Genomic DNA, 22,399 nt, shown 5'->3' with positions numbered 1-22,399 from the left:
ATAATCCTATTGTCAACAAGCAGGCTGAAATTATTGAAATTTACAAACAGCATAGCTGGCAACTGCATAAATCATTGTAATGCCAACAGATCATCAAACACATGTCAAATGTTTTCTTATAAACTCTGAGTGCACAGTTCATATTACAATGCAAATTTTTTGCAATTGAAAGTAAAAGCTATGGAGAATGTAGCACTAGAATGTTTATCCCCAATTTTATTTACATTGATAATACTTCACATTTTCTGTTTACTTCTCAATTAATTTGGTACTTAACAGGTATTTAAATGTTAAATCAAATTGATCCATGAGACATTCTACATGTTACTGTTTTTTCAGTTCTGTACTTAAAACCTAACAATAGCAGATAAATGCAGCCAAAATCATTCATTTTATTAAAGAATAATCTGCTGGATCAAAAATGATTTTTAGTTAGCAACATGAACTTTTCATTATAAGTTAAAGTTGATAAAAAAATTCTACATAAAATAGTTTCATGAAATTTTATTAAATTATAAACTGTTGCTAGTTTTTGAAGCTTTCACTTGTTTAAAAGTCTTCTTTATATGTATTCATTAATTATAAATTTCAAGTATTCTTTCAAACATGATTTAATTAGTAGTGTCATATAATATAATTAATTGTTTTAAGGAATTTAACTGCTGTAGCAATAATTACACCAGGATACCAAAAAATCCAGCAATAAGTTGCATAACTTTTTCAGCTGTTATGAGAATTTTTAAAAAATAACTTTTTTGTTATTAACATAATAAATAAATAAAATTGTGTGTGGCTCCATCTGTTTTGAGATTTTGTTATAAGAATTTTCTATACTTTTTGTCTATATAATAAAAAAATATATAGAAAATTCTTATAACAAAGTCTCATGGCAAAATGCTTAATTTTGAGGGTAGAGATGAGTTTTGTAAAAAACTGTAAATGTTAACAAGTAAAATCTTCATGTGCCGTGTAACAAGTTCCTATTTTTATTAAACAATTTTGATGATATTGATGTTTTTTAATGCGTAGTCTGCTCGACGAATGTGTAGTTATAATGTAACTGAAAATTAAGTTTAGTTATCTAGGGTTAAGTCCAACCCCATTCAAGATATGACATGTGAACACCCTCTATTTCCCCACCCATTCAACTGTTCACCACCAAAATTTAATAGCAACAAGCAATTATTTATTGTGACATTGTCACAATGCCAGACTGAAATTTTTAAGCTCATTTTAAATTTATTTACCTTAAAATATATGCTCTCCACTTCAGATTAGTAGTGGCTTGCCCCTGTACATCATACTTTTCCTTTCACAATAGAGTTGTGCTGGTCACCTATCTAACACCTTTCAGGGGAAAATTTTTGAATTGAAATAACATGATTTCTGGTTTACAACAGAAGTTCTTATATAGTTAAGAACTATGTAAGAACTTCTATATGGGGCTCCTCCCCCTAAGGTTTTCATACCTGGTCTTCTCTTTCATCTATCTAACTCCTTTCTCAAGATTAAGACAAGACAGATGAACAGATGGATGACAGTGGAAATTTATGGGACTACAATTTTTTCAAATTGCAGCCCAACAATGCCCTTTATACACTAGCTATCATGCCAAATTTCATTTTTTAATCTTTACCCCATCCTGAGATATTAAATAAAATAGATAACAACACACACACACACACACACAGAAGTTTTTGCCAGTTTTTTGACTTTCTGGGTTCAGGAGATCTCAAAACAAGGAGATTTGCAAAATACTCTGAGGATCAAATGTGACACAATTCCAAAACTTTTCCCTTGTTATGTATACAGAACAGTCAGCAAAATAATAAACCAGCAAAATATGTATATAATTTAAACAAAGCAAATGTTTTCCTCCATTTTGAACATTTAACTTGTCAATGCACTACTTCTTTAGTTCAAGGGCACACAAATGTTTGCCTTGAACTAAAAGGTTCTAAAGCCTCACACCCTTGGCACTTGCCCCATTGCCAATGCATTTCTAAGACTTTGTAAATGTCTTTTAGTGCAAAATTCTTTTAGCTATTTTAATATTCTAGTTTTCAGCTTATGGAATTATTTTAATATGATGCAGAATTAGAGATGAATTTTTTGAAAATGTTTCCAATGATAACAGGGTTAATTTTTGTTATATATATAATGAAAATCATCTCTTTAATCAGTACATTTTTCTGTTCTTTTTATCATTTTAATGTGTTTGAAAGTGATTTATGAATTCACATTTTTTGCCCTATTGAAATTGCATAATCCATATCTATTTTTCAATTTTCTGAAAATAACTCAAATATAAAATTTTATGGTTAATATTTCTTATTTTAAAAGACAAGATACCAAACACATCTGAAATCGTTAATAATGTTTTTTTGTGATTTATTCATATGTAATATTTGAAATAAAGAATGCTCTAAAATAATCAATTGACAATTCAACTGTTTTATCAGTTTTAATAATTTGCAAATATAGAATCAAATAATAAATTTTGAATATCAACTTGTATGTAATACAGTAATGATGTATCCATATATAGCTATTAAGTCATTTACTTAGTAATCTCAAAAATAGTTTAATAGTTTTAGTTCATTGTGTCTGGACAGGAAAGTGTAGAGAAAGTTACTGAATGAATAGTTTGTAAGATTGTGTAGAACAGGAGAAGTACTGAAAAAATCCTGACCTTAATGTGGGGTAAGAGTTGTCTGAGGACCTCACAATATAACACACCTCAGGGCCAATAGATAGATAAACACTTTATAACAATTTATATACATGTACATATAGCAATCGATAATATTAGCAATTCAATAATTACCAATCATGCAGCAATTAATAATACCTGATTGGTACAATCAACTTGCTAATTACAAATCTGATAGTTAAAAATTTACAGTTAATTACAAGGAGAGTCCATGTCATCGATCTGCTTGCACACAATTCTTCATAACGACGATATAGTCCATATTCAATAACAAAGGGGTTGATAATCACGTGTCAGAAAAATGTTATTAATCACAAAAATAATGTAGCAAGGGGTTCTAACCCATAAAGTTTTCTCTTCTATAATTGGAGATATTGTTCCTCATATCGTTCACATGTCAATGCAGTTGGATTTTTCTTTCCTTCCCCTTCGATCTCTCCCAAATCATATATCGTTCGTATATGGCGGGGTCGCCAAAGTGGTCTAATAATTGGGGGGGTCGATGAAAAGACTAAAACTTACAAATTTTGAACTGAATATTGCTAATCTTGCCAAGGATTATCAAGCTTATCCGTCTCATTGATTGTCAGTTACAAAAATTATTATTAACATATGCACAATAAATGTAAAAAATGTAAAATTAAAACATATATATTAAAATAGTAAGAGCTGTTTTTTTTTGCTTGTAACACAAACTTTTTGGTGGGGGTCGATGTGAGGTTTCGAAAAATTGTAGGAGATCGACGATCAAAAAAGTTTGGCAACCCCTGGTATATGGTGACCCTTACCTTCCTTCTCCTTGTCCTTGGTCTTGTAATGGTTCTTCCAGCACATGCAGGTCATGGAAGCCAAAGATTCTCTCCCATTGTGGGGTCACCCTTTTATATCTCCCCTTTGTTCAGATCTCCCACCTCCTATCACATGGTGTCTTGAACAGACAACCAACAGTCCACCAACCACCCCCTCTCAAAAGGAGGTGCACGACACAAAGGAAAAATGACATTCACGCATTACAAAAATAACAAAACTCGACACTTATAATGAAAAATAAGCAAAACAAAACTATAATTTACAAGAAAAAAGTGCATAGCACTACAAATTGTAGTATTCTTTTGCCTGCTGCTCATCCTTTTCAGATTAAGAGCATGAGAATATGTATGTATGTATGTATGTATGTATGTATGTATGTATGTATGTATGTATTTATGCATGTTTTAGAAAATCATCTTTTTAAAGATTACATTTTACCATAAGCAATAGACATCAGTGGTTCCAAATAAACTAGCATTCATAAGTTTTTAATGAGCAGAAATAACATGCTCAATATTTTTTACATTGGAGTAACTTATATAAAGTTAAAAACACATTCAGGAAGTATTGCAATTCAACAATACTGATTTCCAAATTATGAATTCAAGTCCATGATACATATATTAAAATAAAAAAAGGGTAATCTTTTTTTAAAAGCTATCAAGCCTTTAATAAACGAAACGTTTTTGAGAAATTTACTACTATCCTTAGTTCCATATAAGAAAACTAAAAGAAAGAACATCGAGTTATATAGAACAATAAGAATAAGTATATTCAAAACAAAGTAGAAGACTACAGATGCTAAAACATAATCTTATCACATTATATAATGAAGTTTATTAAAATGAAGTTTACTAAAATGAAACAATATACTAATCAGTTCCTATTAATCAGAATATCTATCAAATTCTTAACTTTTTCTTTTGATAAACTCTCACTCATTCTGCCGAATCCTTGGCTTACATACATATATGCATGTGTATTTGTGTACATAAATATATTTTCAAATAAGATAAACAAGGATTACACACACAAATTTTAACACAAAAGAAAAAAGTTCATATTTTTTAGTGTTAAGTTAATGATATTTTTTAGTACTCAAACATTTGATATTCAAAATATTTTCAGAAAAACGAGAAATGAATCAAGTCTATTTGTCATTTTTCTGTAGATAATATTTTGAATTATTGAAAATGTTTGAGTTATTAAAAATATCATTTATTTAATATCAAAAACTAAATTTTCTTCTTTTTTGAATCATTTTTCAGAATTTTTAAAATATTTTATAAATATATTTTATATTTAAACCAATATTAAATATTCCATTTCAAAACAAACTCTTAAAATAAAGCAAAAAGTCCTGATAACATTGTAGATTAACTGTTATAAAAGTATACTATAGAAAAAATGTAATATAAGCAATAGGATCTGAAAATTTGGTCTGCATTATAAATGAGCCTGTGTTATGTCAAGTATATCAAATCCATTGGATATGCAGTGATAATCTTATATTGAACATTTTTTAGATACTGGAAATAAAGATTTCATGGTTAAAAAACTTTTATTGTTGAAATAAAAAATGCCAGGAATAATGATTAATTTTAGGAAGTCAAATACATCCAGTTTTTTTGAATTAAGCATGATTTTTCTTTTTTTTTGGTTTTGATAACTTTCAATTGACATTTTTTTTCATAAACCAAAAAAAAATAGAAAATGAAAATATTAAAAATGCACACAGTATATAGAATAATCCTAGTAACCATTTCAAAACAGTATAGACAGTATTACCTTTTACTACTTTTGACTGCTTTACAATTGAACACATAAATGCACTGGTTTGCATCCACATCCATCAACTTTAAAAGATATGAAATTGAGAACAAATCTTTTTAACAAGTTTTACTCAATTGTGTGCATTATATTGAATCTACAGTGCACTTCAATAAAAAAAAAATATTTTCTTATTATATATATGTTTTAAATTTAACTTAGATTAAATACTTGTAATGCCTAAAAATAGCCAGATTTCCTTTTTAAATATTTACATTAGGATTATATTATAGTTTTAATATTTTCTGCTAAATGTTTTGAGGGTATTTATTTGTATATTTGTATTTGTATTTAAAGCATACACATGTCATTAAATTTAAGATAAATGAAAACATTGTAGGCTATTCAAAAAAGAATCTGTTATATATGAAATATATAAATATTTTACATAAAATTTCATATATTATAATTCTGTGTGTAAACCACATTAAATACTGAATGTTGTTAATAATAAAAACATCAAATTACACTTTAATCCATTAAAGAACAAAAATTTAATGACAAACTAATGTTTTCAACCTTATACAAAGGCAATCATCAGATTCTAAAGATTGAACATAAATGATGTATATCCAGGGCTGTGGAATCACATAAAAATCTACCGACTCCAACTCTTCCTTATCAACTCTGACTCCAAACAGGAGTGGAGTTGTTAGCAAAAAAGACCCAGAAATTCTGATGTCATCACGTGACCTCAGAATAAAATATTCAATAAATAGAGTTCTAATAAAGATAGAACATAGAAACTTTTTATTCCAAAGCTAAAAGTCTCCTCTAAGTAATGACACAGTCAATATATAAATATGTATTCAATAATTTTTACTTTTCCGGCTGTTATATATAACAAAGGGAAAGTGTAGAACTCAGTCAAAAACTGACTCCTCCCAAATTTTTACATTTTTGGACTCAGGACACCTTGAAATTTCAAGATATGCAAAAGATTCAAGATTTTTTTTCTATATGTTTTCTATGTTGGAGTCAGATGGTTTAACACAGGAGTTAGGTATTAAATGTCAAAGTGGTTGAACTAAATTGTGTCCCAATACACATTCTAACATCTTAGGCAAGAACATCTTAATAAGTTTTACTGTACTTTTATAAAATGACAAAAAGCTTACTTTGAGGGTAGAGACGAGTTTTATTTATTTTTTTTAAATTTTGAACACTAATAACAAGTAAAATATTCATTAAGAGATATGACACATGACCCCTTTTATGACACATTCATTAAGAGATATGACACATGACACCCTATCGACATTTAATTAAGAACCAAAATTTAATAGCATTAATGCCCTTTTATATGCAAGCTACAGTGCCACATTTCGTTTCTTAAACATTACCCATTCTGAGATATTGTTTAATATCTCAGAACAGAAAATAAAGAAATTAAACAAATTAGACACCAACACACATGCGCGTGCAAATTTTTCCCCCTTTTATTGACTTTTTTGGAGGTTTGGGAGGTGTCCAAATGTGTAGATTTGCAAAAAGAAACTTGGAGGGTCAAATTTGACACACTTTCAATACTTTTCCGTTTTATATACATAGCAAGTTGGGAAGTAAAAAAGACTCCAACTCCGGCTAAAACACAAAAACTCCAAGACTCTGACTCCAACTCCACAGCCCTGTGTATATCTATCCAATTATTTTGAATTTTGTGTTCTATTCGAATTTATGTTCCATCTTTAGAACCTGATAATGGCCTTTTAATAAGATTGAAAACATTAGTTCATTATTAAATTTTTGTTCTCTATGTCATTAAGATGTAATTTGGTGTTTTTATTTTACTTTATTTTCATATATCTAAATGTTTTATAGTCAGGGTCTAAGCATATTGAGAAAAATAACATCTTTTCTATATATTTATTCTGTTATATAGTGGAAAATAATCTTAGAAGTTTAGTTGCTGAGAAGTTGGGAATTCATTTTAAGTTACCTTATTATACAACTTTAGTTGAATAAATACATAAAAATAACATGTATTTTACATTTCATGTATAGATAAATCAACTTTATCCTGATCTTGATGCAAAATTTTATTTTTATATGATATGAAATACACAAAAATTTTTTATTGTAGTTCATAATTTATATTCTGATTTTGAGATCTTTATCATTAATTCAAATAGTTTCAACTATAAAAAAAAATAGATTTATCAGTTAAAAAATAGATTTATCAGTTAGTTCTTCTTTAGAACTAACATACAAGTTTTCTTTACATGAAATTATGTAAAAAATTCTATAATATATACATTTTACATCAGTTTGTATTTTTTAATTTATTTTGTTAATATTAACTAAATATTTTTTGGAAAATACAAGAGTTATTAAATTTTATAAAAGTTTTATTATGTTTAATTTATACTGGTTTTCATCTAGTAAAAAACAAATGGAAAAATTGTTATAACTCAAAAAATATATACAGTGGTGTAGCGAGGGGGGTGCAAGGGTGCCCTCATGCACCAGGATACCATGCAGGGTATCATGCACCAGGCGCCACTTGCAGAGGGGCTACCAAATGGTCTCCAAGACAAACTATATGTGTTTATGGAGGGGGAGAGGGGTGCTAAATAAAGTGTCATGCCCCGGGCGCCAGTTATGTTCACTACGCCACTGAATATATAACCAATTTAAAAGAAATTTAGTGATTTTCTTTATACTGTATGTCACTGAAAATTACAAGAATATTTGATACAAAGCATTTATGTTTTGTATTAGTTATAATGATATAGATGACTTCAGTAAGGAATATAGTTGGTCCAAACAGCAATGCAGGATTTGTAGCAATGTTATATGCTGTCAATGATGGTGTCAATGAGATTCGTAGGCAGCAATACCCATTTTTCTCACAAAACAGTCTGAAACCCATGTAGGGTTTGTGGAGGTAAATGGAGGACAGTAACAAAAAAATTTTGGGAGAGATGCTGATGCTACACACTATATATTGACAATAGACTCCTGTTCAATGTAGGATTACCATCTTTGGAAACTGACTTTGCTGACCAGCTAGGGCAGTGTTGCTCAACCTCTAACGAATTGTCACCCCCTTCAACATAGTATCGCTTCCTTCACTTCAAAATTCCGATGCCGAGGGCCAAGGTTAACACCAAATTCGTACTGCATTGAACAGATTAATGACTAGTATTATGTTATTTGTTTAAATTATTGTACAATATAACGAATAAAATATCTAATTATTCTTAATATAATGTTTTACTATATCTCCCAGAAAATTGTTTTTCATCCCCCAAAATATAAATTGTTACAAATCACCCCCCTGAACATGGAAAAACGCCCACATGGGGGCGATATCACCCTCATTGAGAAACACTGAGCTAGGGGAAGGTAAATGAGATGTACTGTACAGTACTTTTTTCATGCTTCTTGCAATTGGCATGCCTTGTAAGTGTTTTAATTTCATCATAAAACTAAAAGATGTTCAACAAATGATGCAATAAGCTGAAGAAATATCATTATCATCATCATGAGTTCACCAATTTTTGAATTCATTCACTTTAAACCAGGCTTTCTTAAATGTATAATTGTGTGAAAGTTTTTTTAAGAAAAAAGAATCAGATGAATATCTAGACTAGCTCTTCTTGAAAAATCAATTTTTAAAACTTAAAATGACAGTTGACTTAGCATGAACTCTGTATTTTTACTTAAAATTGTATGAATTGAATTTGAAAATTTAACATACTACAGGTACAGAATCATTTATGAATAATAACAAAAAAAATTCATAATTATAATGCAAAACTCACTTTATCATTATAAGTAAACTCATTGAATATTAAAAATAATTTTATATAATACTTTTTTCAATTAAAAGATAATGTTTATATTTTAAACTGTTTTGTCAACACTTAAATATTTTTGCCAACCACTGACCTTGATTTAAAATTGCCAGTCAAGCCAGCCATGTGATAACCCCAACACACAGGTCAGCTGTATGAGGATAGGCATTATTGGCTTACAGTACAAATGTGTCACCAAATGTGGCTGTATACAGAGGAAGGGAAGCAAAATATCTCTACTTACTCTATGAGTAGTCAGGTTTCCATATGTCAGAACATAAAGGTTAGTATATTCACCTAATCTTGTCTCCCTATACAAGCAAGCTACTTTTATCATACATGATTCTTTCATTGGCTTGAAAAAAAGGACATCAGGTTCCTGGATCCCAAGATTGGCTTCCATGCGTAGACTTCTGTATACTGTAGAAATTGATTGTGAAACTGCCTTTTCTGTACAGTATATGCAGTAAACACAGGTCTCAGGTAAGTTGGAGTTGCAATCATATTCTGCCATGCAGACAGCTACAAAAAGTAATCTGAGAAGGTCACTGCCCTAGGCACTGCCGGCCCAAGCAAACTCAGCACCCTAGGCAAATGACTTTGACGTCGCCCCAAGAGTATCTAATTTTTATTCATTATGCAGCACACAATATTGCGATCGTGAGACTACGATGCTACTTTCAAAATGGTGACTCACAGGTCAACACGTGAGAAAGGATTGTGATCAAAAAACATTTATTTTTTCATTATTTATTGTAATTTATGCATGTACTTTTGCCATGCTGCCCACCGAATTCAAGTGCCCTAGGCCATCGCCTAGTTTGCCTATATGAACGGGCCAGCCCTGGCCCTAGGACAATGACCTTCTCAGATCACTTTTTGTAAGTTTCATGTTTTCGTGTATTTGCATAAACCAATGCAATCAGTTGCATAACCAGATCAAACATAAAGAAGAGGCCCAAATTAAAATTTCACTTATATGGACATTTTAATACATTTTTATTTTTAATACTTATATAATGAATTAAAACAAATATATATAAATTACTAAGTCAGTATATACTATATATAAAATTATTTAGTAGTTGCAATATCATTTTTGTTGGCATAGGCCTTAACATTAATTGCACCAATAAAAGTATGTACTTTTTAAATAAAATACTAAATATAAAACAGCTAAAATATTTTGAAATATTATATTAAACTAAAACTATCATCTAAAATAAAATTTTGTTATATTTTTCTGACTGTTAAACCAAAATTGTGAAATTTAAGTACCATATAAATCTAACATTAGGTGTATAAAATTTTTTATTTTAACTTTAGCTTTCTACACATTATATATGCATTTGTAAATAATTTTGTTTTATTGTTATAAAACAACAGTTATTATTATACAATATAAATTGAATAGCATAAAAGAAAGTTTCAGTTGAAATGATGAAGTACTTACAAAACATTTTGGATTATTTCATATAGGAAAAATAGCAAGATTATGAGTTTTAAAATATTAACCAATATTTTCATAAATTTTTAATATATATATATTTTATATACTAATTTTCTTTAATCTGTCTAAAATCATTCAAATGTAAAGTATATAGAGAGTAACAGTCAACACTCACAAGTATTCATGTAAGCTTTAAAAATAACAAAATTTATTCCATAAAGAAAATGTGTTTTAATTCTTTTTAAATAATTTACTTAAGTTCATTGATAAGAAATAAAAAAAATTAAATTCATCTATAATAAAAATTTAAAAGGAGGAGAAATTGATTCAATATCTCATTGCATAAATTTGTTATAACTAATCTTATAATTTAAGAAGATTAATAAGTACTTATAGAATTATAAGTACTATAATTTTATTGTAATTCTTCAATCATTTAAGAATTAACAGTACAAATTTTCAATGTATTGGAATAGAATACGATAAAATTGATATTTTTATGTAATAAATTTACTATACACAAAAAAATATTATTTCAATTAAAGTTATTTGTTTTATACTTAGAAATCCTATTTGATATTATTGGAAATACATAGAATTACCATAAATCCATATTTAGTATGGACAGGCTGTACTTTAAAGGCTCTGTTCATGTATGTATTGTACTTAGAAAAAATAAACAGTGTCCATAGTTTTCAACTGATCATGCAGTTAGTACAGTGTTATAGGGGGGTCGACTGTAGTTAAATCATAACCACTTAGATTTAAATCTGACAAAACGTGCTAAATTTTTGATAATTATTATTGTATTTGTTGACTAGATGGCAACATTGTACAAGAAAATGTAATGGCTCTGTTGCTTATAGAATGTGTGCACATTCATTACAACTAAGGTGACCAATCGTACTCCTTCAGGGAGGACAGTCCTTTTGTAAGTTCTGTCCTCCCTCAAAAAGTGTTCTCCTACATGTCCTCCTTTTCAATATTTGAAGACTAATCTGTAAATCTCTGTATTTGATCAATGCCAAGTAGATCCATTGCGTGTGATGTGAGGTGTTTGTATTTGACGTGACAATTCATCAAGGCTCAGTACAGTACAGTGAGATGCAATTATGAGACATGCACTCCGCACAGAAGACTGTGAGACATGCTGCGCGCAAATCACTTTGTTTACTTTTCACCAAAAGACAACATGGCACATATGCATGCAGTAGAGATTATTATAGTGTACTAGCTTACCTGTCACGCATTGCTGCAATCTCAGAAGAAAAGAAATTCAAGCAAACTCATTATGATAAAATTCAATTTACATTTTTATTGAAACTTATTATTATTCATTTTCATTGGGAAAACATTTCAAAGTGTCGTTTCAATTCTATTTATTTATTGGAGTGCTTGTGGATACACAATATTTTTTGTTTTTCCATCTGGTGCGTACACGAATAAATCAGAAGATTTTCCGACAAGTGAGCTGGCCACATACAATTGTCCATATGAGAAGCACGGATTCTCCAAATTTAGCCAACACACTTGCAGCGATTGTCAGAAGTGTAATATTCCCCATTTTTATACATTTTTTTTTAATCCTTTATAATTTTAATTATTTAATTGCTCCTTCCTCTCTTCCTTGGCATGTTGTGAAATTTCTGATAGTTGGATAATAAACCGTTTTATTGTAATTTGTCTTTTTAAATTATTTTGAGTTGATATTAAAATTTGGAAAAGGGGGATCCCTAGACCGGTAAAATAGGCGAATTTCCTGCTACAACTTCGGTTGTTGTTCGGGATACAGTTAAGGTTTTAACAAAGTTCAAGCAAATACGTAATTAGCAAAAAAAAAAAGTTGAAATAAGTGATTAAACAAAAATTATTACAAATATCGTAAATAACAGTTCACAAATGCATATATAAGGATATTTTTTGGAGGGGGGAAATGGTCTTCACAATTTGAAATCGATCGAACTCACAATGAAATACTCATATACACTCGTGCCATCTATCATAGGATAAATGTACTATGCCAGAAACCTTTGTGGGAGTGTATTAAAAAACTTCCCAAAGCTTCATGGCAATCGTACTATGCCAAAAACCTTTGCGGGAGTATATTAAACAACTTCCCAAAGTTTCATGGCAATCGGATAAATGGTGTGGTAATGCATGAAGGACAGACAGACATTCATTTTTATATATATAGATTATTGTTGAAATGAATAAAATGTTTCTTTTATTTACAATATTTTTTCCTTCAATTTATTTGTGTCCTCCTTTTCATTGTAAAAAATAGTTGGTCACCTTATTATAACGGGTTTTTTAATTTGATAGTACTTGTTGTCTAAGTGGTAAAATAGTTTTCTTACATTTAAAATTGCATTCTGTGCTCCAAAGGAAAGTATAAAGTGAACTTTTTATTATATGCCTATATTTATTTGATTGAAAAATATGAATAAATTCCTTTTATTTTGCCTCACTGTCTGAATACTTTTAATGCTAATCTGTTTGTATTTTGCCTTCAACTGTTATGGTAACCCTATAATACATCAACTTTGGATTTCCAAATATTGAAATTCTGAAAAAATATTTAAATTATTAATGATTACCATCATTAAATCTGGAATGTACACATTAAAATCAAAAGACTAAAAAATTATTATTGATAAATTCAATAGAAAAATAATTAGCATAGTGACAAATTTAAATAGCATTATATATTATTATGAAGTATTTCATTAAGAATTACTCCCTTGAAAATGAAGCATTATATAATAAAAAAAAATTGTGAAGAAGTTAACCTTCAGTTTCCTATAAATAATATGACTTATATGCTAGTATCTTTCTCTCCTTGTATTTTTAGTGAAGGATAAAGACAAAACTACTACTTTAGAATAAAAAAAATTAAATATTGGAACATTGTCTGTCAGTAATATTTAAGAGATGATAAAGTAAAATTAGTTACAATAAAATAAATAAAAAAACAATTAATATCATACTCAAAATGAAAACATTGCTGATAAGAAAAAGAATAGGAGGACAATATAGGATAGTTGGCACATTGTATTTCAACTATATCAATGTAGGATTTCAAAAACAAGTTAAAATGTAATAAAGCATTGTCTACTTTAGCTTCATATTGTATTATATTTAATTCTAATATAAAAAGTAGTTCATTATTTTCATCTTATAAGCATATTGATTAAAATTCAAAACTATTTTTGAAAATTTATTGCTTCCACTTAAAATTCATATAAATTAAATAATGCTAGTAATAAAATAAAAATATTGAACACTTAAAAAAAAAATAAAGGAAAAATAAGGTATTCAAAAAATAAATTTACCTGCTGTTCCATTTTCTGTAACATTTCCAGTATATATGGCATAAGGAAAGAAAGGTGCATTATCATTTACATCTTTAAGATTAACTAGGACATCTGCATATCCAACAAGACCATTTCCACCTTCATCTTCAGCAAAAACTGTAAACCTCCACTGTGATCGTCCATGAGGTAAATCACGATCAAGGGGTTTTAATACATAAATTTCCCCTGTTGTTGTATTAATAGCAAATTTACTATTGGCTGGATCTTGATCATCAACACCTTGTCCAGTGAGAAAATATACAATATCGGGACGACGATCTCTGTCCCCATCTGTAGCTGTTACCTAATAACATAATAACTACTTATATGCTAAGAACATACACTATTTAGTTTAAAAAAACCAATTAAATATTTAATAAATATATAAAGTTATTAAAAAAAGGAATAATGTAAAAATAAAAATTCATAACTTTTATGTAACTGTAGTGAAACTTTAATAAACAGAATCTGTAGAAAACTAAAATTTTCATTTTAAGCAAATTTGGATTATTAAACTAATTATATCTCCTTTCACCTTTCTATTTAATAATAGAAAATTGTATGTAATTAAATATGATAACATAAAATAGAAATGAATATAACATTGGAATAAGAAATGTAGGTATTGCTTTTGGATTCTTTCAAAAAAATTAATAAGATCCAAATGTTTAATTTCTATGTTTTATATTACATTTAGTCTTATTACAGTTAATAAATTAGTTTGAATAAAAATATATACAAAATAAAAATCAAAATGTGTCTTCCAAAACAGAAAACAAAAATATACTGTAACCAAAGAAATGACATTTGATCACATTTTTTCCTGTCTTGAGTGTTCCTTTGCTTTTGATAGATACAAGGTCTGTTCAAAAAGTATCGGACCTTTTTTTCTTCCGCGTAAACCAATGATGCGAGAAAGGCCTCCTTCGGTGGAGTTGTGGAGGGGACAGCCATGCACAGCCCTGGATTTTTTCCCGCCTGCAGGAAGCGTCAGTCGTTGGCAATTGGCCTATGAGTGAGGTCATGTAGTGCGCTCTCGTCGGATTCCACTAAGCTGGAAAATGACTGAACAACGTGAGCAGCGATATTACATCAAATTTTGCCAAAAACCTTGGCGATACCCGAGTGTAAACCATTCGCAAGATTCAGCAGGCTTTCGGGGACGATCCTCGAGGCCAAAAAAAGCGCGGCAGGTCCGCAGCAATATCAAAGGTCATGTTGACAGTTTTTTCGACTTTCGTGGGGTGGTGTGTCGTGAGTACGCACCACAAGGCCAAACCATCGCAAAGGAGTACTACCAGGAGGTCCTTCGTCGTCTTTCCGATACAGTGCGACGCAAACGACCGGATCTGTGGTCGATCAAAACTTGGCAGCTCCATCGTGATAATGCATCCGCCCATTCTGCGCATCTGATTCGGACTTTCGTCGCCAAACACAATACTCCTGTCATTCGTCACGCTCCGTACTCTCTCCACATGGCTCCGTGTGACCTTTGGCTATTTCTCAAGCTGAAAATGCCGCTAAAAGGAACCCAAATTTAGTCGAGAGAAGACATCGTGCGAAATGCGACGGACCGGCTGATAACCATTCCAAAAGATGCGTTCCAGCAGTGTTTCCAGCAATGGCAGGAACGCTGGGAGAAGTGTACACATTACCAAGGAGACTACTTTGAAGGGGATTAGGGTTTTGTACCTCAAAGTCAATAAATTTATTTTTGCCGACTAAAGGTCCGATACTTTTTGAACAGACCTTGTATATGATTTATACTAGAGAGCTAGTATTTTAGGTGCTGTTTGTTAGCAAGTCATCATTCAGTTTTTCATGACGACTTTTATTTCCTTAGAATTCTCTTTTCCTCAAGCATATATTTTATATATATAATAAAAATCATGTTAAGATTATAAATAAAATAATCTATATATTCATAATACAAATTAGAAGAAAAGGGATTTGATAATAAGAGGTTTAGGGATCTAATACATGTATAGTATCATTTAAATATTCATTTACCTTCTTTTGTTCTTTTTCAATTTAATCAAATATTGTTGGAGGATTTTGTTACAAGTAGACAAAAATAAAAAGACAGTTTAATTATATTATGCTGATGTACCATACTAATAGATGTTGAGGAAACATTTTTTTGATAATGCTAAGACATAAAATATAGATTAAGAAAATATTTTATCTTTTGAAATGTTATTACTTTAGAATAAGTTATACAGAATTAGGTAACAAACAGCAGTAAATATGCTGAAAAGAATTTTGAACAAAAATTGGATTCAAAAACTCAATAATCAAATAATAAGATAAAATAATTCATTAAATTAATTTTGTAATTAAAATAACATTACATATGATAATAAAAAAAATAATAAACATTAAATACAGTTTTAGTTTAAAAAATACTAACTGATCTTTTTTCTATCATTATATTTGAAAATTAAATTCATGAATCTGAACATTACTTTGGTAACTCTTCAGTATAAATAATGCAATATATTGCACATTGCTGTTTTGATGTAAAAATTTAATAGTACCAGTAATAATAATTCTCATTAAGTTCTAAATTTTCAATATTTTATCATAAGTAAATATTTACAATATTTACTTATGGTTTATTGAAAAGTTTTATTTATATATTGTTAATTATACAAGTACAGGCATACCTCGACTTACGTCGTTTCGAGTTACGTCGTTCCCGATTATACGTCGTTTGTCAAAAAAGTATATGGAAAAATAAAAATCAAGTTTAAGTCATTTTATTCGACTTTACGTCTGTCCGCCACAAATATTGAAGTCGTAATATCACTAGAAAAACGTTTAAAGCACATAAAATCATATGAAAATATATACGAGTATGTTCTGTATTTACAGTACATGCATTCATAAATTTAGAATACTTTTTTCTGTACTATATTAAAAACTAAAATTTATTTGTTTGTAAGCTTAAAATAGATTTTAATTAACCATATATTATTAAAAATGCATTAATAAATAAAATACAGAACCGGGAATGGTAATTTATGGTTTAGCCTAGTGACAAGTAGATTCGGAGACAAGTAAATTCGACTTACGTCGTTCTCCTGGAACCAATTACTGACGTAAGGCGAGGTATACCTGTACATATAGTATTATGAATATGTAAAAATATTTGGATCATACAAGATTTAAATTATATATTTTATTACTTTCTATGCTAATAATTTTCATTTTGAAATTTCTTTATTATGAATATTATGAAAAATTACAATTGTAATTTTTCATAAAAAAAGATACACTTAGTTCATCTATACCAATGTTTAATTTATTAAAAAAAAAATTTTCTTTATTACAGTAGTATATTTTGTATTCATAAAATTAATTTCTAAGATATAATTGCAATTACTGTATAATACACACTTTTTTTAAGTTCTTCTATATAATTCAAATTAATTATGGTATCTAAACATAATATAATTATTGTTTTTTTTTATCAATGTTTTGTTGTTTTATTATATTTTTACATAGTTATTAAATATTTAATCTCAGAATTTATGTTTATTAAATATTTAAAAGATGTCATTATCAATTCAATTTATATTTATTAATGCAGTAATATCTTATCTGTTTATTAAATATACAATTTATTAACAAAATTTAAGATTATTAAATAAAAAAAATTTGTTGGAAATTTGCTCTGCATGTTTAAGATAAACTAAAATTTTAATTTTTTAAAAATGACTACCTGACTGATTTTAAATAAAAACAAAAAAAAAAAAAAAATGTAAATTTGTAATATATGAACTAACTGTTTACTTTTTATTAAAAATTAAAAAAATATAAAATATTTTAACTGAAATAATTATTATTATAACTAAAACAGTTCCAATAAAATGAATATCTTTTATAGCATAATTATGGTAATTACTGTATTATTTTTGTTGTTAATAAATTCAATAATCAGTAATGTGTTTAGTAAAAATTTAACAGGTAATTTTTTAAAGGCAAACTTTCTTTTTAATTAATTTATTTCTAAACATATAATGTTATTGTGATCCAAATTTGTTTCAAAAATTGATGATAAACTTTTTAAAAATGCTAATATCTTTTTACCATCATCAAAATAGCAATTTCACAATAAATTGTGTGTGTTTGCAGACCTGGAAATGATCCATAGAAATAATTTGAAATCTTGTTGATTTAGAAAAGGAATAAGATAATAAATAATCCAAAACAAAACCTTTAAACTCCAACAAAAGTTTTTATAATGAGCAAAGAAACATAACTGTAAACACTTTATAAAAAATTTTTTTCTGAATTTCAAAGGTTATTTACTTTGGATTGGTTTCGAATATTTGTGAAATTATTTAATAAAATGTGTATAAATGTAATTGAAAAACCAATTGTTTAAATTTTTGACATATTTGTAATGTATGACAGTGTTGTTGTTATTTTTTCATCAACAATAAAAAAATGATTTTTATTATATTTCTTGATTTGCATAACATAAATTATGACATTTGATAAATTCAATTTTATTGAGTTTAAGAGAATTTAGAAACTATATTTAAAATATAAATGATGGTTGCTATTTTTGTAACAACATTTGTGAAAATAAAATGTATTTTAAATTGCATAAAGTTTATTATTTTTTTTATTATATCATGATTCATGCAACATGGATGTATTTTAACATGCAAAAATTTAATAAAATTAATTCTGATCACAAAACAATATATTATTTTCTTTTATCAAATAAATGAGTAACTTATAAATAAAATTTGATGCTATTATGTTTTAAAATACATTCGTATCTTGATATAATATATTTTCAAGTGTTAATTTTCTTCTTTAATCCTTTGTTGAATTTTAACAAAAATCTTCAATATATCCTATTTTATTCATAATAAAATTTTTATACTGATTTTACAATTTTAGTTAATAATTTTTGAATTATAAAATTTAATCAAATAAAAGATTTAATTACTAAATTCAATCTGTATTTTCACATATAATACTTCATTTTCATATAGTACAAAGTTTTTGGTATGCAAAAAACATTGGTTTATATTTATTTTTTCAATAAAAACTGGAAGTTTTTCTCTTCTGATATATTGACAGCTGTCATCAACATAATGCACTCTCTGTTGCTTATACACTATTACAAGTATTCGCTTTCATTGCCATTGTTTTGTCAAATAAATATTTAAAAGACAAACTTCATTTGTCTGTATTGATATCTTCTTCATTATAATTATTTAATTATTTCATTCTTTTGTACTTTTATAATTTATAGCACAAATAATATTTAAGAAATTTATATACACTAAAAAAAAAATTTCAATTTTAGCCATCCTCACTAGATTATTAAAATTTGATGTTCTATAAGTTTATCCAAAGTCTATAATTTAAGACAACAGTTAAAACTTATAACAATTAGAACTAGTATTTAACATATTTCTGAAAGGATTACAAAAATTTTAAAAATATGATATAAGAATAGTGTATTGTTAAGAGATATGGCACTTGAACTACTAAGATTGTTCTTAAGCTAGATCTAAAATCTAATCATAAATGTAGTAAGTTCTGATTTAAAATCTGTATTATCAAAATCAATCAACATTTATTGTCTATTGGGAATTACTTCCCTATTACAAGGGGTTGTAGAAACATGTATCCATATTTATTTTTAATAAAACTATACATTTTCTTTAATTTTTCAGTTTTTTAGTTTTTTAGTTTTTTAATAAAATCTGTATTATCTCTAATGCTGTAAAAATATTTTATGTTTTTATGTTAAAGAAAACAATTTTTTTTTCATAAATACAAAGATTTAAGATCCTTTAACCTTACATCTTTATTATAAAGTAACTAAATGCGAATTGTACTTAAATAATAAATATTTTCAATTTTAATAGAAATTATACAGTACATATAAAATACATTATTATGTATATCTAAAACTTGAGAAATACTAAAAGTAATATAATTTTATTCATTTATTTATCAAAATATTTATTAGAATAGACTCAATGTGAAAAAAATAATTAATAAACTACTTCAAAGTGAACTGATTTTAGAGTTATACTAACTTCATCCTTTGATCATTTATTAACTTGTAGATTTAAAGAATATAATGTTATAATGTGTAAAGATAAATTTAATAAAACTGCAAAAAGAAAGGATCAACCAATAGTAAGTAATTTGCTTTTAAAATGATTATTTCTTCTTCACCAACCAAAATCATACTCAATGTTTGACCAAAATATGTAATACTGTATAATGGTAAAATATGAGCCAGCCAATTTATCAGTATCAATACTAATCAGCATAATCAGTGTAGAAAATAATTAATTCTAAGAAGACTAGAGATTAAATTAATAACATTTTGAAATTGTTTTATATTTCCAGTAATAAAAGTTTAACAATTTTAAATTTACATTATTTCATTACAATTTTGAATAAGTTAAAGAATTATTCTTTCATAAAATAACAACTTCAAGTTATTTTAAAAATAAGTAATATTGCAGATAATTTCAGACACTTAATAATATTTAATCAAAAATTAATAAAATAGTAAAGGCTGACAAATATAATAGTTAAAGATGATATTGCATAGGGTTTCTTATTAAATATTTCCAAGTTCCAAATGTTTATATTGTTTGGACTTTATTTATTTTTTAAATTATAAGAAATGTTTCAAAAATTTAAAAATAAAAAATTATTTAATCAAAGATGATATAAAAAATATTGCTTATTAAAGCTTCACTACACATCTAATTTTGAAACTATAAATTTTATACATTTACAGTTTTATAATAAAATTAATTTAATAATAAGTAAACATTTATGGTAAATTAAAATACTACAATTTAAATAGTCAATATAATAAATTTAGCAAAAAAAAAGGCAAATTATGTTAAATTAAATTGAGCATATTTATAGAAATTTAAACAATCATTTTAATAAAGAAAAATTGATGATAAGTTTTTCAAAGCTTAGTTTTAAATTTAGTAATAATAATTTTTACATAAGTATTTTAACATGCAAAAATGTGAAGTTTCAGGAAAAAAAATCTTTTATATTTTTCAAGCATTATTTTCAAGCAAGAAAAAATTTTATATTTAAAAAATTTTATTTATGAATTAAAAATAATCATTATTATTACATTCGAATATTTATTTTTCATGCAATAAAAATAATTATTTAATTTATAGTATTGTAAGTAATATCATGCATTTAATTACTCCTGAAAATAAAAACTTAAAAATTTTAATAAAACAAGTAATGCATGTTATTAGACATGATACTCAGATCAGAACTCCATCCCCAAAGTTTGATAACAGAGGACTTGAATTATTCATTCTGTTGCCTATAACAGAATAAATGACTGAACTTTGTGATAAATATTATTATATATTGTATTGTGTTGTATATTTATAAATAATGTTTATATATTTTTAGATATAATAAAATGACTTATAATAATCAATTTATTTATCAGAATATATTATTAATGTTTATTCTAACTTTTTTATTTACTTGTGAAAAATATAATTTACTATATTAACTGATTTTTAAAAATTATCTGACTTTTATTTGGTTATTTTCATTTAAATCCATTGAAATTGAAGACAAACATAATATACCTTCAAAATTTTCTTTGGTATACCATCAGAGTCTTCTTCAAATATAGTTGTCTCATAGGATGGTTGCTGAAACTTTGGGGGGAGATCATTGATGTCCTTAATCTTTATCAATACCACAGTGGTGTTCTCATGCAGAGTGTCCGATGCCACAAGGGTAAGGTTGTACTGGGAAAAGATAAGATGTGCAAGCACATGCAACATACCAATAATAAAAAATAAAACATGCATACAAAATTAAAATAAAACTGTAAAAACACAAAGCCCGAATGTGTTATTTGCAGCCATTCTGGTTAAAAATAAAATCTTGTAGAAAACATAGATGGTGACACAACAATTTAGATAAATGCATTTGTTGTTAAAATAATCTCATAACCTGCAAGACACGCTTGGGTAGATTACGATCATCTTCTTCAGTAATTTGTGTTTCATAAGTTGGTCTGTCAAATATTGGAGGATTATCATTCACATCTTTGATGTGTATAACAACTGTTGTATGATTCTCATTCAGGTTATCTGAAGCAACTAAACGAAGCTTGTACTAGAATAAAGGATTATATCAATTTATTTTTCTACTTACCACTGCCTAGCAATTAAAATAATAAATAAAATTTTAAAACAATATAATAAATTATTTAAAACTTTTTTATTTAATTTTGATTAATATATCAATAATAAAATCAATAATTTATCAATAAGAAAACTGGTACAATTAATATATTATTGTATATATTGTACACAATATATTAGACAACAATTGTATACAATATATATATATATATATATATACGTTATACACATCAAATATTGGAGGATTA

At 27.1% G+C, this 22,399-nt stretch overlaps 1 protein-coding gene across 1 annotated transcript in view; it reads right to left on the bottom strand.

Annotated features, from left to right (window-relative positions):
- LOC111635445 (neural-cadherin-like) overlaps window positions 1-22,122 on the bottom strand; it is a gene marked incomplete at its 5' end in the record, with an annotated part of 137,343 nt that extends 115,221 nt beyond the window's left edge. The window contains 3 exons of the mRNA XM_023380405.1: window positions 13,936-14,260; window positions 21,585-21,749; window positions 21,958-22,122. Coding sequence (XP_023236173.1) covers window positions 13,936-14,260; window positions 21,585-21,749; window positions 21,958-22,122 — 655 coding nt within the window. The remainder of the gene's footprint in view (window positions 1-13,935; window positions 14,261-21,584; window positions 21,750-21,957) is intronic.
- Window positions 22,123-22,399: the final 277 nt, after the last annotated feature.

This window comes from Centruroides sculpturatus, unplaced genomic scaffold (genome assembly GCF_000671375.1).
Source record: "Centruroides sculpturatus isolate CEXI.00-Female unplaced genomic scaffold, Cexi_2.0 scaffold819, whole genome shotgun sequence".
In the NCBI taxonomy this organism is placed as follows: domain Eukaryota; kingdom Metazoa; phylum Arthropoda; class Arachnida; order Scorpiones; family Buthidae; genus Centruroides; species Centruroides sculpturatus.
The sequence above is the reverse complement of the archived record's forward strand: the minus strand, read 5'-3'. Positions and strand labels throughout refer to the sequence as shown.